Source organism: Eptatretus burgeri, chromosome 13, assembly GCF_056783735.1.
Source record: "Eptatretus burgeri isolate ZD-2024b chromosome 13, Ebu_testis_v1, whole genome shotgun sequence".
In the NCBI taxonomy this organism is placed as follows: Eukaryota; Metazoa; Chordata; class Myxini; order Myxiniformes; family Myxinidae; genus Eptatretus; species Eptatretus burgeri.
In genome coordinates this window covers 17,224,062-17,237,744 of record NC_140973.1, presented here as the reverse complement: position 1 = coordinate 17,237,744, position 13,683 = coordinate 17,224,062, and the positions used below count along the sequence as shown (strand labels likewise).

Genomic DNA, 13,683 nt, shown 5'->3' with positions numbered 1-13,683 from the left:
TATAAAACACCAATCACGGTAAATGAGTATAAAACACCAATCACGGTAAATGAGTATAAAACACCAATCACGGTAAATGAGTATAAAACACCAATCACGGTAAATGAGTATATGAGTATAAAACACCAAGCACGGTAAATGAGTATAAAACACCAAGCACGGTAAATGAGTATATGAGTATAAAACACCAATCACGGTAAATGAGTATATGAGTATAAAACACCAAGCACGGTAAATGAGTATATGAGTGTAAAACACCAAGCACGGTAAATGAGTATAAAACACCAAGCACGGTAAATGAGTATAAAACACCAATCACGGTAAATGAGTATAAAACACCAATCACGGTAAATGAGTATAAAACACCAAGCACGGTAAATGAGTATATGAGTATAAAACACCAAGCACGGTAAATGAGAATAAAACACCAAGCACGGTAAATGAGTATAAAACACCAAGCACGGTAAATGAGTATAAAACACCAATCACGGTAAATGAGTATATGAGTATAAAACACCAAGCACGGTAAATGAGTATATGAGTATAAAACACCAAGCACGGTAAATGAGTATATGAGTATAAAACACCAAGCACGGTAAATGAGTATATGAATATAAAACACCAATCACGGTAAATGAGTATATGAGTGTAAAACACCAAGCACGGTAAATGAGTATAAAACACCAAGCACGGTAAATGATTATATGAGTATAAAACACCAAGCACGGTAAATGAGTATAAAACACCAAGCACGGTAAATGAGTATATGAGTATAAAACACCAAGCACGGTAAATGAGTATATGAGTGTAAAACACCAATCACGGTAAATGAGTATATGAGTATAAAACACCAAGCACGGTAAATGAGTATAAAACACCAAGCACGGTAAATGAGTATAAAACACCAAGCACGGTAAATGAGTATATGAGTATAAAACACCAAGCACGGTAAATGAGTATATGAGTATAAAACACCAAGCACAGTAAATGAGTATATGAGTATAAAACACCAATCACGGTAAATGAGTATATGAGTATAAAACACCAATCACGGTAAATGAGTATATGAGTATAAAACACCAAGCACGGTAAATGAGTATATGAGTATAAAACACCAAGCACGGTAAATGAGTATATGAGTATAAAACACCAAGCACGGTAAATGAGTATATGAGTATAAAACACCAATCACGGTAAATGAGTATATGAGTGTAAAACACCAAGCACGGTAAATGAGTATAAAACACCAAGCAGAGTAAATGAGTATCTATATATTAAAACTGAAGGACCAATTTTGTGCTCCTCCTTGCGGTCGCGTCATGTTTTTCTCGGTACTGTGACCTGGACTGAAAGAAACTTCGTACCTATGAGAGTGCATCATACGTAGTGGCAATAGTCAACTCTCAACTCTGAAGCAGAATAAACACTTTTCGTTTTACATTTGTTTACATGGCGACGTGTGACGTCACCGCTGAGAGGCGTCAGGACGTCATGACATCATCGGTCATTCGCTGACGTCATTACGTCTGTCGTCGACAGACCGTTATCGCTGAGAGGTGTAATTCCACTCCTCGAAAATAGCGTCTGCAATGTAAAACCCTCTTCTGCACATGCTGACTACCTCAGAATGTGAATTTGACACAAAAAATGTAACAAGAAACATTGTATCTTCTATATATTAATACTGAAGGACCAATTTTGTGCTCCTCCTCGCGGTCGCGTCACGTTTTTCTCGGTACTGTGACCTGGACTGAAAGAAACTTTGTACCTGTAAGAGTGCATCGCACATAGTGGCAATAGTCAAACTTTCAACTCTGAAGCAGAATAAACACTTTTCGTTCAGACGGGGGCGAGGAGTGAAGAGGCGGGAGCGGGGGATGAAGAGACGGGGGCGGGGAGTGAAGAGGCGGGGGCTGGGAGTGAAGACGCGGGGGGCAAGGAAAGCAAATTTTTGGGTGAGGGTAAGCAAATTGAAAGTGGGAGACGGGGAGAAATGGGGCGGGGTTGGGGTGAATGAGGTGGGGTTGAGTGTGAGGGGGTGGACAGGGGGCGGGGGCCCGGGGGCAATTGGGGCGGGGAATCAAGAGACGGGGGGTGGGGAGTGAAGAGGCAGGGCTGGGGTAATTACATTTTTGGGCGGGGGTAAGCAAATTGAAGGGGGGGGTGAATGGGGCAGGGGCGGGGAATGAGAAGGCGGGGACAAGCACGCCCTGTCCAGTCTATGTCCCTCGAGTGTGGGTGAGCTGGTGAGGGTGGTTGAATGAACGGAATCTGTCTGTGACGGGGTTTTGGCGAGTATGAGTATAAAACACCAAGCACGGTAAATGAGTCCCAGTGCAGCAGCCAAAAGGCTGCACACGAAGGGAAGCGGTATTCACAGATTGATGAAATCTGTTATTGGAATGGCCTCCTCTTGTGCAAAAATTTCCTTGTAATTCCTTGCAACCAGGTGTCAAGAAAACTTCAAGAAGACCAGACCACTTGCTTCCCACAATCCATCCAGGATTTCTGGAATTTAGCCAGTGTCATGGCAATAACTCGCCGACTCAAATTTGTGAAGGACACCATGGGATCTTCAACATCCATCAACTAATACGAGAGAATGTCAGATAAAATCCAACTGGCTCACAAATGACGGAAAGAGAGGAGGTAATCCGTCTTCTGCATATCATCTGCTTTGCATACGACGCCAAGCAACACATTATGGTCAAACATTAAATGTTCCACTGGTCACTTGGACACATAAAATGGAAGTGCACGCTACAAATCCCCCTAAATGAACAAAATAAAAAGATGCCACTTCATTATCTATCCGTGTATCCAAACACACTAACTTGTGCTCAAAGCGCGAAGGAGAGACAGCAGTTTCAGGTTCCGTGAAACTCGAACTAGAGGGTTCGTCCAGCATTCCATCACCCGTATCCTCATTATCGGGATTCGCGCCAAGATCAAGAGGTGCATCCAGCATCTGGACATCATGTGGGTAACAGATATATGGTCTGAGATATGAGCACATTTTTAAAAAACCGAATTACAGATGAATCAGAAAAGCACATCTCAAGAGTACAAACTTTTCTGCCTACATTATATCCAGCAGACTACCTGTATGTCACTGCAGATCTCCAGCTACAAATCATACAAAGAATCACATGACTCAAAACTACATGCCTACAGTTACCTGGCTTTTGGCTAGTATATAAGGCAGGTGGTTGAATATGGCCAAGGCAAAATCACTGGTTGTGTCATGCCCATGGAGGATGATGTGCTTATTACAGCAAAGATGCAAAAGTTCTGAATCAGAAATTATCTCATCTTAAATTTCCTTTTGAAAATGAAGTTGAGTTTGGAATGAAAGCTGGGACGGTACAGCAACTCAGGAGGTGCACTAACCTACATGTTTGTATGGTATGTGGTGGTTTTGAAAGTCTGTTTGTGCATTCAGTGTCATTTCATACATGTTAGAGTTACAAGTTAACAAACACGTTCAGATATATCGGTGCAATACGTCACATGCTCACGTATCTTCGGCAAACGAAAAAACACAAAATCATCCATTTCAACTTGACTCGTTTTCAGCAGTATAAAACTATACCCATCAGGATTTGGAATATTAAACTGTATATTAAGTACGAAGTTGAATTGGGAAACAAAACCACCGTTAGGAAGTGCTGGTTTTCTCCTTTGAGTCTGGAATAATGTTTATTTACATTTGCTGTACGATATATATATATATATATATATATATATATATATATATATATATATATATATATATATATATATATATATATATATATATATGCACACACATAATAGTGGGGTGTGCCTACACATTGTCAGTAACGAATTGTGCTTTCCCATTGTCTTGGGTCACTCACCTGCATTTTTTTCATTTATTTTTTTCCATATATATATATATATATTTTTTTTTCATTTGCTGATGTTTTCTGACGGTTCTGTGATTTTTCCCGGTGTATCAGCTTCGATGTCCATTGGCACGCAAAATATCAGCTTTCTACGTCACCCGGAAGGTCCCGATCTTTCATATCAGTCAGTGAGTCAGTGGTTCGAAAGATCTTGATGTATTAGATTGTCTTTTGAACAGTTTGGCCTCAGGCGATGCGGAATAATTGGCTACACTGATGATTGCGTTTTCTTGAGAGAGTGAGGGACAGGAGTGAAACTAATTTGGGAGTCTAACAAAAGGTGGAGGGCCGCTCTTGTCCACAAGCTCCAGTGGTGGACCCATGCTTGTGAATCGCCATGGAGCTGATGGGCATGCTGCGAGTTAGAAAATCTTGTGCCAGATATTCTCAAAAAATAATAATCTAGATTCCATGTGTAAAACTGGGGGAATTTCTGACTCCCTCCCCCTTTATTCACATATGCCCATACCACCCTCTACATTCTCTCTCCCCCACCCTGATCCTACGTTTTTCCTCTATCATTCCCAACTCTTCCATTTCTCAATTTTATTTTTCTCAATGTGGCTCACATCCATAATATACGCACGGTCGCTCTTCATATCTATGTTCAAGACAAAAGCAAACATACATATTGAAGAATCATGTAGATGTTTGAAAAATGTACCCCTTGTAGGAGGCCTATTATCTTGGCAGTGGTTTCTTCACTGTGAGAAAACCTAGAGGGCAAGTCACGTGAATATTCAGTCAAGGAAACGAGTTTCATGCATGTCAAAGAAAAAATAATAATTTATTTTGACAAAGTGACATCCAACAAGGTTTTGATCATGAAATCAACAAATTGTAATAATAATAATAATAGATGGGGTTAGTATTATTTCGTAGACAGCCTGTGGCTATTGGTTGCATCATCTATGGGAGCACAGCTCTGGCCGCTGACGCAGTGCCCCCGTTTCCAGTAAGCTGGTACTCATTTTGCCGACCTCGGAAGGATGACTGGCTGAGTCAACCCACCTGGTGTTTTTTAATGAAATTACAGCGGCTCATACTCAAGACCCTGAGATCTTAAGGCAGCCACCTTAACCGTTGAGCCAACACCAGACTTAATATATGGGTTATGTATTATTATAAATACATGGGATGAGAGGGGGGCTGAAATAAAAATGTTAATTTGATGGGAAAGAGGTTAGAAAAGTGTGGAAGGAATGGGTAGAGAAGTGAAATAAGTTTTGATGGATGTGGCAGGAAGTGAAGGGTAGTGAAGCCAAAATAATATGTATGGAGCATATGGCGGTGGAGGAGGGGGATCGAGGGGTCAAACATTCCACTATTGTGAACAGACAGCACGGGGGGGGGGGGGAAGAAGTCAACCAGTAAGTTTGCTGTTAATCAAGCATTTTAAGAAGCAGTCAAATGAATCAATCATGGTGGAAATATCATCAAGACTGTTGAATGCAGTCACTAATAAGTAACAGAGGGGGTGATGGAATTTCTTCTCAAGATTATATATACGGTCCGGGAAGGAGCGTCTGCTCCACCCTGACGAGGGCCAACAAGCCTGAAACGCGTGTCCATGGAGGTTCCTTCTCTGGGGTGGACAGGTCTTTTAAAATTGAGAATAAAAAAACCAGAGTTGGTGTCAAAGCCACCCAATGCTCGCCTGTTTATATATTTATCGTTTTTAAAAGACTAGTCTAATGATATTTTTACCTTCGCAAACTTTGTTGCGAAGGTTATGTTTTGATCGCTGTGTATTTATTTATTTGTGAATATGTGTGTTTGTTTGTTTGTTTGTTTGTTTATTTGTTTGTTATTCGCATAACTCCAAAAGTATTGAACTGAATCGCAGCAAATTTGGTGGGATGATTGGTTATTATCTGAGGACCATTTGATTAGATTTTGGGAGCGATCGGGTCAAAGGTCAAGGTCGTCATGAAAAGGTCAAAATCGTCTTTTTACCATAGCGTGGTCAATTTGTATCCAATTTGCATGCTACTAATGCCAAAATATTCAGAATTCAATGCCCCATTTGTGATATGTGACATGACACAATGACATAATAACCCTTATTAGCGGTTGGGAGTCAAAAGTCAGGGGGGGTCACGACATTGCAAAATGTGCGGTTTTAGTCATAACACGGTCAATTCTTATCCGATTTGCATGAAACCAACACCAAAATGTTGACTGTTCTGTTCCCCACACTCTAATACCAATTACAAAATTAAGTGTACAAAGGTCAAGGTCGAGGTCAGGAAAAGGTCAAAATCGTCATTTTGCCGTAGTGCGGTCAATTTTTATCCAATTCGCATGCAACCAATGCCAAAATGTTGTGAATTCAATGCCCAATCTTGTGATATACGATATGACAAAATGACGTCATTACCTTTGTTAGCGGCTTGGGTCAAAGGTCAGGGGGGTCAACGACCTTTATTATCATAACGCGGTCAATTCTTATACAATTTGCATATAAGTAGATTCAAAATGTTTAGAATTCAATTCCCTATCCTGTGATGTGTAATATTTGATTTCTTATAATGTGACCAGTTGTCATCAGATTGACTTGACACCAACACCCAAAAAGGTCAGGGAGTTCATACAGAAATTGTACAATGTACGTGAATCAGTGTCAAACAGCAGGAAATTTAATGTTTTTAAGCCATCATAACACATGAGATGGCAGATGTGGTATGGGATTAAATACCCTCACAATCAACGGTTTCTGGGGGGGGGGGGGCAAAATGTAGCATTGGCGAAGGTATGCGCTCTACTGAGTGCCCGTTCTAGTTTATAAAGCATTGCAGTAAAGTCTGATCCAAATAATTTTAAAGCAATATATGTATTTGTATATTGTAATCAGTAAACAAGTACACATATTAAATGAATGGCAAGCGTCTAGTATAAACAGGCGAGCATTGGGTGGCTTTGACACCATCTTAGGTTGAAATAAAAAAAAAAATTTTAAATCATTTGTTAATTTCAACTTTACTACACCAATAGTGTACCACAAAGGAACCTCCATGCCAAATATCGGCATCCTAGTACACATATTAAATGAATGGCAAGCTTCTAAAAAAATAACTTGAACCAAAAACTTTAACGTTGATGTGCTGCAAAAAAAGTTAAGTTCAAAACAGGTCAAAAATTTAAAACATTTGAAATTATTTTTTTAATTTCAACTTCACTACATCAATAGTTAATATACCCCAAAGGAACCTTCATGCCAAATATCAGCATCCTTGTACACATATTAAATGAATGGCAAGCTTCTAAATAACTTGCACCAAAAACTTTAACGTTGATGTGCTACAAAAAAGTTAAGTTCAAAACAGGTCAAAAATTAAAAAAATATATATATATATTTTAATTTCAACTTCACTACATCAATAGTATACCCCAAAGGAACCTCCATGCCAAATATCAGCATCCTAGTACACATATTAAATGAATGGCAAGCTTCTAAATAACTTGCACCAAAAACTTTAACGTTGATGTGCTACAAAAAAGTTAAGTTCAAAACAGGTCAAAAATTAAAAATATATATATATATTTTAATTTCAACTTCACTACATCAATAATTAATATACCCCAAAGGAACCTCCATGCCAAATATCAGCATCCTAGTAAACATATAAAATGAATGGCAAGCTTCTACATAACTTGCACCAAAAACTTTAACGTTGATGTGCTACAAAAAAGTTAAGTTCAAAACAGGTCAAAAATTAAAAAAAAAATTGTAATTATTTTTTAATTTCAACTTCACCACATCAATAATGAATATACCCCAAAGGAACCTCCATGCCAAATATCAGCATCTTTGTACACATATTAAATGAATGGCAAGCTTCCAAATAACTTGCACCAAAAACTTTAACGTTGATGTGCTACAAAAAAGTTAAGTTCAAAACAGGTCAAAAATTAAAAAAAATTGAAATTATTTTTTAATTTCAACTTCACTACATCAATAATATACGCCAAATATCAGCATCCTAGTACACATATTAAATGAATGGCAAGCTTCTAAATAACTTGCACCAAAAACTTTAACATTTTCACGCTCACGCTGACGCCGGGGGTATCGCTATAGCTCTCTGTTCTTCGAACAGGCGAGCTAAAAATCTCTTCCTGGTATTGGCTGCAATGCAATCCTATGAAGATGTAGGGGGGGGGGGCTCTGTAGCTCTGCTAAGCTCATAACCTAATCGGCAAAGCCAATGCAACTGTTTAAGCAGAAGAGCTTTTAAAATTGAAATGGTTCCTGGCTAACCCTACAACTGCTTTGTGTACCACAGACAGGTTAATGCGTGGCAGCCGGCAGGTATTCCCTGGTGGTCAGGATGCATGCAGCAATAGCTGGTGTGGCACTTGCTTCCTGATACCCATGACAGTAATGGGGTCCGATCTCTTAATAATACATGAGTAATTCAAACCAAATAAGCATTCATGACCAAATGGCCACTTTGATTTAGACCAACAACTGGTTTCTGCCATACAGCCAAACTGTTTGTAAGCTCCGCTAAGAGAGAGAGGAGACAAAATTTCAGTTGGGAAAGATATCATTTGAAATATAGTTCTGCAGCTTAAATGCAACCTGACAAGGGAGAAGTTCTCACTGCTGCCCCAAGATGCATCATGTAGAGTTCTTGGCATACTACAACTGGAAATTTGTAATAATGACCTTGGCAGATTTATTAGTGAGGAGACAAGCAAATCTGACCACAAGGGCCGAAGGCTGGCTGAAAACAGCTAACTTCACGTCATAAACCAACAACTCAGAGACACGCAACATGAATGAAGAAGGTGGAGGAGGAGAAGAAGGAGGAGAAGAAGCCTTTTGATGTGGCATAAAAATTAAATATTTGTATAAGCAACATTATCAACTTGGGTTTTCAAAATCACCTTCTCGGCATTTCATGCGCAACGTTTCTCCGATCAAGGATATCGTGTATGTAGATACACCTTTCTCCCGCATCACAAGAGCCTTGAGCATCGTACTTGCAAGGTTTCTTCTTTCTTAATGGCACACCACCGTGTCTGTATTTGCAACGATCTCCCTGAAAACATGTCGGACAAATTGATACGCACGTTTCGTTTTGGCATTGAAAATAAATCTTACATTCCAAATTTTTTTGGACATTTAAATTGATCTCCTACTCTTTCATTTGGATTTAATACTCTTAATTCGTGAATTCAAAACCTTTTTTTTTAGTTTGTTTTTGTCAAGCATTTCAAAACTTCAGTTGTGGGCAAACATTTCTGCCTTAAGGCATCATGAGATCGAAAATATATAATTCAAGCTCACTGGGTCACTTCCACTCGTTTGTTCGTCTTTTCCCTCACCTGTGGAACCAACTTCCCCCAGTCTGTCCAGTCCCATTCTTCCCTCCAAGGTTACAACATGGCTGTTCACTACTAATTGATTTTTTCCTTTTATGTTTCATCCCCACTTTCCCCTCCCTCTTCTTGCTCTGCTTCATTCAGCTTGTGTGAACATCATTTACCCCCATGTGTCCTTCTTACCCTCTCCTTGTTCTCACTCTCACTTCCACTCTGCTGTCGATGTTTCTCCCTAATTCCATTCTAGCTCTTCCATAAGCCTCAATCATGTATAAAAAACAAAGGGGGAAGAAAAAATAAATAAAAGGACAAAGCAACCATCAATATTACATCTAGATGTGACTGTGTACCTGATGAGATCCTAACAGTGTTTGTTGTCCTCTGACATGTGTGGGCTTCAGGGGGTGCAGAGGGAGTCAAGTTCATATCCCGAACGACTGATGTTGCATTAATGTTTCAATGACTGATGCAAAAGATGGATCAGCAAAGACCTGATACGATTGCTCAAAGATCTGAAATGAATGCTGGTATCCTTGCTATCATTCACGGACCGGTGTTTGTGTGTGTGTTTGTTTGTCGTGCTACTCCTCCTACAGTTCTGGGCTGATAACATCCAGACTTGCTACATCAGAAGATCAGCATGACCCCAATTAGTGTGTAGGGGAGTTTTTTTTATCTTTGCCAGTGGTCTTGGGGGGAAGGGGGTGTGCGGGGGATGAGGTGACGCAAATTCTCCCTGTAATTGTGTATTGTGTAGTGCTGCTCCAAGTGGGAGGAGGCATTACAAGTTTCCACCATTTGCAGGACAGTATTCCTGTCCTCACATTTTCCAGTACAGTGAGGTGTAGTGAATTACACATTTGAATATCGGTAAGGATAATAACATAGTCCCCCTGGCTGCATTTTAGCATACGTTACAGTAACTAGAAGTGAGTGCTTCGAGATAGTGCGATGTATGCTAAAACGGTTGCGCATGTCCTGTTCAGTTAGCCTGGTGTTGGCTTGACGGTTAAGATGGCTGGCTTAATATCTTAGGGTCCCGACTTGGAGCCCCCATCGTTCCGATGAAATAACACAAGGTGGGTTGACTCCGCCTGTCATCCTTCCAAGGTTGGAAAAATGAGTACCAGCTTCCTGGGGCAATAAGCCATCCGAGTACCCTGCGTCCGAGTGACAACCCATCCAGGATTGTACTAACCCTAACCAGAACCCAAACTGCCTCGACAGCCCGATGTGCCTCACGACGTTAAAGGAATGGTTATTTATTATTATATTGCTCAATTAAGAGCAAAAAAAAAAAAGCCATTTTTCCTCCATGCTCAGGAATGCAATTCCTTGTTGGGGAGGGGGGGGCTTTGCTGTGCCCTTCTTAGAAGGCATGGGATTGCCTTCTAACACTCAATGGGTTCTCTCCTCACCTGGAAATGTACAAATAATATTTATCACCTTAGTGATTACAAGAAGTTAATTAATCAATTGTGTACAGTATGTGAAGGTGCCAAAAGAAGGAAAACTTTGAAAATCTATCGACTCACCTTGCCACATTTACCCTTTGAGTAGAACTTGCACACTTCTTTCGACATTTTTTGCCGACATTCATTGAAATTCTCACTTTTATGGATTTTTCTCTTACTTTTCAAAGGCACCGACTAAATGGAAAAGAGGCGGTGAGTCAAACATGAAAAAAAAAAAACATGAAATGCGAATGAAGACAAACTTTTCAATCTCCAATAACTTTGTTGAAGTTTCAGAAAAATTTATAAGTATGGAACATTATGTCTTACCAAACATTCAGCTTCCTGCAGGCAATCTCTGTAATTTCTTTCTCGTCCTTTTTCATCTTCCAACCTTGCTTCTCTGCGATCTTCCCATCTCATCATCTCTCCTCTACCATCCTTCCGTCTCATCTCTCCTCGAACATCTTCCCGTCGCACCTCTCTTCTGCAGTATTCCTGTCCCACTCCTCCAACATCTTCCCATCTCATCACTCCTGTAGCACTTTCCTGTCTCCTCCCTCTAGCTCTGTCAACTTCCAGTCTCACCTCTCCTCTGTCAATGTCCCATCTCCTATCACCCGTGTCATCTTCCCGTCTCATCTCTCCTCTGGCATATTCTCGGCTCGCCTCTCCTCTGTAGTCTTCCTGTCTCACCTCTACTCTATAATCTTCCCATCTCATTTCTGCTCTGCCACTTTCCCATCTCACCTCTCTTCTGCCATATTCACGTCTCACCTCTCCTCTGCCATCTTCCCATCTCGTCTCTTCTTTGTCATCTTCTCGTGTTGTCTCTCCTCTGTCATACTCCAAGTGTGGAGTCCGGCGATTCCTCCAGCCAAGACAGCAATGCCTCTTGTAGGTATGTGTATGTCGGATGAATGGCATGGTGTATGTTGATTCAAAGTATGCTGCTTTGTTCACTGCAGGACCCCTTTGATCACAAAAACAATACATGTATATATATATATATATATATATATATATATATATATATATATATATATATATATATATATATATATATATATATATATATATATAACATTTGACTCATTTTTCGAACTGATTGCTCGTAGAAACATGTCTCATTAATTCAGCTAAAATATCCTGTTATATGCTGTACTAAGGAAAAGAAACATTGGGTTTACAAATAAATCCACATTGCTCTCCCTATGTCAACCCCCTCCTCCCCCCACCCCAAACTCCCCCCTAGCCATTTTCTTTTACTCCTTTTTAATGCTCAAGGTGTAAATATTGTTGTATGTCAGTAATAATTTTTATGAGAGGCCTGGATGAGGAAAGAACAAGGTGGTAGATTCTAATTTGTCCAGTCAGTGTTCACCAATCTAAGATGAACACTGATCTAGAAGTGCAGAAATTTAAATATGACATCATAATTATTTATAATAAATGAACTTGGCATTTGAACATTTTACGACGATGAAGGTTATTTTTAAAGCACACATTACTAGCATTGACTATGGGATGGACACAAAATGGTTGGAGTATTGTTTAATTTTATGAGTGCATAAAAGTCTATTCAGTACACGGCTTTCATGCGAGTCATTTTGGAACTTTACTGACAGGACACAGGATCTTTGCATTCATTTTGGCCTCCCCACTGAAAAGCAAGTGCCCTGATGAATAAACAGGATCTCTCACTGTTTACTTAACTGTGTGCTCTGTTTAAAGAGCTGTAAGGGGAGGGACATAGCAGGGTGGAGAAGGGGGGACCATGGCTCCCCGCCTTGTAAACAGGAACAAAGGATTTTGGACTTGGATAGAACAAGACTGGAGTGGTGCTGTGCAGCACATGTGCAGGGAATATGGAGGGAGAGGGGGAGGATCTTTGTTGGATATAAAAGGGAAAACAGGGCTGGAAAAGGGAAATTAGGACGAGGCCATGGAACCCACCATGACCCATATTGAACTAGAATGGCACCCGGGAGAGCACATATCTAAAGTAGGCTGAACAATTTAAGTTTTGTATCTCACTGATAGGCTGTCTCTGCATCCAGACCTTATCCAAAATCTAATCTGCTTGTTCATGTCACCTACCCAACTCATCCACCAAGTTTTGTCATCAACCGGCCACACTATTTGAGATATCATACTATATATTGTTTTTGGCCCCATCTCTCAATGATGCAGAATCACTTTTAAAAAATTATCAGATCTGAATCCGGATCTTCACTAAAACTGAAAAAAATTGTCCTCATCACACCAGTTTCGTCCAAATCCGTCCATAACTTTTTGAGATATCTTGACCATAGACAGACAAACATACAAACAAGGAAGATGGTGTGCATGGCACGATACTTGCAAAATCCAGAAAAACAAATTTGACCTTCAAAATAATTGATGGTTGAAATCAATGACCAAACATGCAAATCCTCTTTATTTTTCAAGTCAATCAGATGAAAATTGATGACTTTAGAAATTTAGCCAATGTTGATCTTTTAAACTCAAAAATAATTGGTGGTTGAATTCAGTTACATGATACGAGTGCATACCTCCGTCTGGATCTGTCCATAGCTTTTTGAGATATCCTGCTTACAGACAAACAAACAAACCAAGATATCACGCAGAGCACAATACTTGCAAAATCCCTAAAACAAATTTTGGCTTAAAAATAATTGGTAGTTGAATTCAATGACCAAATATGCAAATCCTCTTCAAATTTCAAGTCAATCGGATGAAAATTGACTGTTTTAGAAATTGCACCTAAGTTGGTGACCTTTGGCCTGTGTTGACATTTTGGCCTATGCTGACCTCAAAAATAATTGGTGGTTGAATTCATTGACCTGATGTACAAATCGTCTTCAAATTTCAACTCAATTGGATGAAAATGATGATTTTAGAAATTTGACCTCAAGATGACCTTTGACCTTGACCTCAAAATCAAGAGGCTTCTCAGTTGAAACTACCTC

At 39.8% G+C, this 13,683-nt stretch overlaps 1 protein-coding gene across 1 annotated transcript in view; it reads right to left on the bottom strand.

Moving 5' to 3' along the window:
- LOC147013952 (uncharacterized) overlaps nucleotides 1-13,683 on the bottom strand; it is a 60,073-nt gene that overhangs the window by 38,605 nt on the left and 7,785 nt on the right. The window contains exons 2-6 of the mRNA XM_085851361.1: nucleotides 11,042-11,684; nucleotides 10,793-10,906; nucleotides 8,820-8,974; nucleotides 4,591-4,642; nucleotides 2,835-2,968 (exon numbers count right to left, since the gene is read on the bottom strand). Of these exons, the coding sequence (XP_085707487.1) occupies nucleotides 2,835-2,968; nucleotides 4,591-4,642; nucleotides 8,820-8,974; nucleotides 10,793-10,906; nucleotides 11,042-11,638 (1,052 nt within the window). The 5' untranslated portion in view covers nucleotides 11,639-11,684. The remainder of the gene's footprint in view (nucleotides 1-2,834; nucleotides 2,969-4,590; nucleotides 4,643-8,819; nucleotides 8,975-10,792; nucleotides 10,907-11,041; nucleotides 11,685-13,683) is intronic.